Source organism: Macadamia integrifolia, unplaced genomic scaffold (assembly GCF_013358625.1).
Source record: "Macadamia integrifolia cultivar HAES 741 unplaced genomic scaffold, SCU_Mint_v3 scaffold_22A, whole genome shotgun sequence".
Lineage (NCBI taxonomy): Eukaryota > Viridiplantae > Streptophyta > Magnoliopsida > Proteales > Proteaceae > Macadamia > Macadamia integrifolia.
In genome coordinates this window covers 37,358-41,685 of record NW_024870651.1, presented here as the reverse complement: position 1 = coordinate 41,685, position 4,328 = coordinate 37,358, and the positions used below count along the sequence as shown (strand labels likewise).

Below are 4,328 nucleotides of genomic sequence, written 5' to 3'. Positions count from 1 at the left end.
AAAAAAAAAAAAAATAACACTTAAGTAGCCGTATCGTATCGATACGGTACGATACGATCCGATACTACACCGATACCTTCGATACGTACCGATACTCTCGGGAATTTTTAGATTTTCAAAAGTTCGTATCGTAGAGTATCGTACGTATCGGTATCGATACGGTACGATACGATACGATACGTATGATACACCGATACACAAAAAGTGGCTCAAAATTCCCCGTAGCGTATTGGTATGTATCGTGCCGATGCCTACCGATACGGATACGTATCGGCCAATACGGCACGATACGCACCGATACTTAAAACCATGGTCTATCACCTTTAACAATGGGTATTACACTTGGTTTAAAGTCCTTCATTTTGAATCGCTCTAGAATTTTATCGATACAACCTTTTTGAGACAATCCTAAAGTCTTATTTGACTTGTCTCTATGAATTTCTATGCCTAAGACATAGAATGATTCACCCATATCTTTCATATCAAATTTTTGATTCAAAAACTCTTTTGTTTCATGTAGCATTACCAAATCACTGCTTGTTAACAGGATGTCATCCACATATAAGACCAAAATAATGAAACGGCTTCCTTTAGTCTTTAGATAGATATATTGATCAACACGATTTTTTGCAAAACCAAAAGTAGTAATCGTGTGGTCAAACTTTAAGTACCATTGTCTGGAAGCTTGTTTCAATCCATATATGGATCTTTTTAGCTTACATACAAGGTGATCTCCCTTGTCTGATAAGAATCCTTCAAGTTGTTTCATGTATACTTCTTCCAACAACTCTCCATTCAAGTACACTGTCTTGACATCCATTTGGTGTAACTCTAAGTTATGATGAGCCACCAATGCCATCACAATGCACAATAAATGTTTCTTTGATACAGGAGAAAATGTTTCTTTATAATCAATATCTTCTTTCTGATTAAGCCCCTTCACCACAAGGCGGGCTTTATATCGTTCTATATTACCTTTGGAATCCCTTTTGGTTTTAAAAATTCATTTGCAACCAATAGCTACAGATCCCTTTGGCAACTGAACAAGTTTCCAAATATGATTCTTTGCCATTGATTCCATCTCATCCTTCATGGCATTATACCACAAGATAGAATCTTGACTTTTCATGGCTTGTGAGAATGATATTAGATCTTCATAAGTTCCAAAATCAGACTCAGTCTGTTGGAGATATACTTCATAATCTAAAGAAATTTCAGATTTCCTCATTCTAGTGGATCTCCTCAAACCAGATTGTTCATCAACATTTTCCTCATGATGAACAACTGGTTCACCAGCTATACTTTCTGGAAAGGGTAAAGGTAAGAACTGTAAACCTTCACCTCCTGAAGTGGAAGTAAGAAATGTCAAGTTCTTTGAACTCTACATTTCTTAGCTGAATGCTCCCACTATTGGTGTCATCCTCTAGAAATTTGGCATTACGTGACTCAACAATCCTAGGTGTGTGTGTGTAGGGCCATTAAACTTGTAACCCTTAGACCTTTTTGAATAGCCAATTAAATATCCACTGACTATTTTGAGATCTAAATTCCTTTCATATGGGTTATACACTCTTACTTCAATAGGGCAACCCCATACATGTATATGATACAAACTGGGTTTCCATCCTTTTCAAAGCTCAAAAGGTGTTTTAGGTATAGCTTTAGATGGAACTCTATTCAAAATATATACAGATGTCTTTAGTGCTTCACCCCATAAGGAAAGATTGGAGTTACTGATCATACTCCTTACCATATCCATAAGTGTTTTATTCATTCTTTCTGCAACGCCATTCTAATCAGGTGATCCTAGCATGGTGTATTGTGGAACAATACCCTATTCTTGTAGGAATAGAGCAAATGGACCTGGTCTTTGACCACCCTCTATGTACCTATCATAGTATTCCCCTCCTCTGTCTAAACATACTATTTTAATCACTTTACCAGTTTGTTTCTTTACTTCTGCTTTATATTTCTTAAAATCTTCTAATGCTTCATCTTTATGAACAAGAAGGTAGACATACATATATCTGGTGTGATCATCTATAAAAGAGATGAAGTATTTTTCACCATTCAGACATGGTGTGAAAATTTGTCCAAAAATATTGGTATGTATGATTTCTAAGTTCTCTATGCTTCTCTTAGCACCCTTTTTGGACTTGTTTGTTCGTTTTCCCTTAATACAATCAATACAAATGTCAAAATCAGTAAATTCTAAAGCCTTAAAGACTCCATCCTTTACTAACCTTTTCATTCTCTCAATGGAGATATTTCCTAATCTTTGGTACCATAATTTGGAGGATCTTTTATTTCTGGCACAATGTTTGTTTCCAATATTAGAAGAACCAGACGATAAATTGCATTTGTAAGATGAATCCAACTGCAACATATATAATCCATTTACTAAAATACCATAACCTACATCAATATTATTTTTCTGAAGGGCAAAGCAAGCACCATTAAAAAAAAATTTAAAACCGAATATTGCCAATCTAGACACTAAAAATAAGTTCCAATCAAAAGTAGGAATATAAAAAGTCTTGTTCAAATCTAAGACAAATCCAGATGATAGAATCAATCTGTAGACTCCAACAACTTTCACTTGAGAGTGTGTCCCTTCAATAGAATAAACATGCTGCTCACTTAATGTCGGTAGCCTTGTCTTCAGAAAGCCCTGCATGGAATTGGAAACATGAATTGTTGCACCAAAATCAATCCACCAATTTCCATAATGAGAATTTACAAAATTAGACTCATAACAGACAAAGGTCTGAAAGTTATCTTTGCTCTCCAGCCACTGTTGGAGCAATCCTTCTTTATGTGTCCTTTCTTCTTGCAAAAGAAGCACTTGAAAGCTTGCTTGATGCTTTCTTTCTTAATAGGCTTCCTCCATTGTTTCTTCTTCTGGTTAGCCTTGTTGGATTGTCCTTTCTCATAGGTGGTTGCTAGGAGTATACTCTCCTTTGTCACCCTTTTGAGTCTTTGCTCCTCTTAAACACACATAGTCAACATTTCATTGAAATTCCATTCATCTTTATGTGTATTGAAGGAAATCTTAAAGGGACCAAATTCCTTAGGGAGAGTGTTCAGAATGTAGTACACTAGAAAAGGTTTAGAAATGACCAATTTCAGAGACTGTAAGCGGGTTGCAATATCCTTGATATGCATTATGTGAGCCCTCACACCCTTACTTGGATTGTACTTAATAGAGCTAAACTAACCAATGAGTGTCATGGCAACCGCTATATCAAAACTGACAAACTGGGATTCTATGGCCTTAAAATATTCCTTAATGGTATCACATTCAAAAATAGACCCCTTGATGCTCAAACTAATGTGAGCCTTAACTAGAGACTTACAAAATTTATTAGTGTTTCTGGTCCTTATGATAATGTAGACACCCAATTTTATCACCCTCCTCCGGCTATGATGAAATGGGGATCTTGGACGTGACTTCCAACTTCCGATCAACAGAGATGATGATTGACTAAGAAATCCTAGAAACATTCCCCACCTATCTGAAAACCCTGGAAACCCCCACGCAGGTGAGAAGAGGGTCCAGATTTGACTTTTATATGTGAAGGAATTTGGTCAAGATGATCATACAGATGGATAATGCTCAGAAATACGATTCTGATGATATATGGCACGTCAAAATCAGGATGTCGAATCTCCAGTAATCATCACTATTCTATGATCGCATGTGCACTGGGCGCACTGGCCAGCCCACACGTATGCTATACGTGTTGGTTGCTGCTAGCTTTCATACATGTGCCCCCACTAGCTATTGCCTGTGAGCTGGCTGGCTGCTGCCCGCTCCCCCGCTAGCTGCTACTGGCACCCCTGCTGGCTGCTGCCAACACAACCTCTGGCTACTGCTAGTGCCCCTACTGGCTGCTGCTAGCACCCCCACTGGCTACTGCTAGCACCCCCACTGGCTACTGCTAGCACCCCCAATGCCTGTTGTCACTCGCTCGCTGGCTACTACCAGCGCCCCCACTGATTGCTACCAATGCACCCACTGGCTGCTGCCAACACCCTTGCCCACACCATGCGCATGCTACCCAGCCGCACACCATGTGCCATACACCCCTGCCACTGCCCACATACCCTTGTGCCTAGCATGTTACCCAGTCGCGCGCCATGTGCCGCACACCCCTACCACTACCCACACACCCTGTGCACATTGCCCGCACACCCTGTGCAGATTGCTGCCTCCCCGTGCAGCCATGCCAACCATACCCTATGCACTTCAGCCCAACCTTTTGTGCCGCCGTCAATGGCCGAGATTAGTGTTCCACTGGCCCGAAAGGTGAAGAGATTTCCTCTTC

General features: G+C 39.7%; 1 protein-coding gene across 1 annotated transcript; it reads right to left on the bottom strand.

Annotated features, from left to right (window-relative positions):
- Nucleotides 1–1,003: 1,003 nt before the first annotated feature.
- Nucleotides 1,004–2,671, bottom strand: LOC122071455 (the record flags this gene model as incomplete). The annotated part of the gene is made up of 3 exons (XM_042635815.1): nt 1,004–1,344; nt 1,942–2,377; nt 2,486–2,671. Coding segments are annotated over 3 exons (963 nt in total), but the record flags the coding sequence as incomplete, so codon positions are not given.
- Between the last annotated feature and the right edge of the window lie 1,657 nt (nt 2,672–4,328).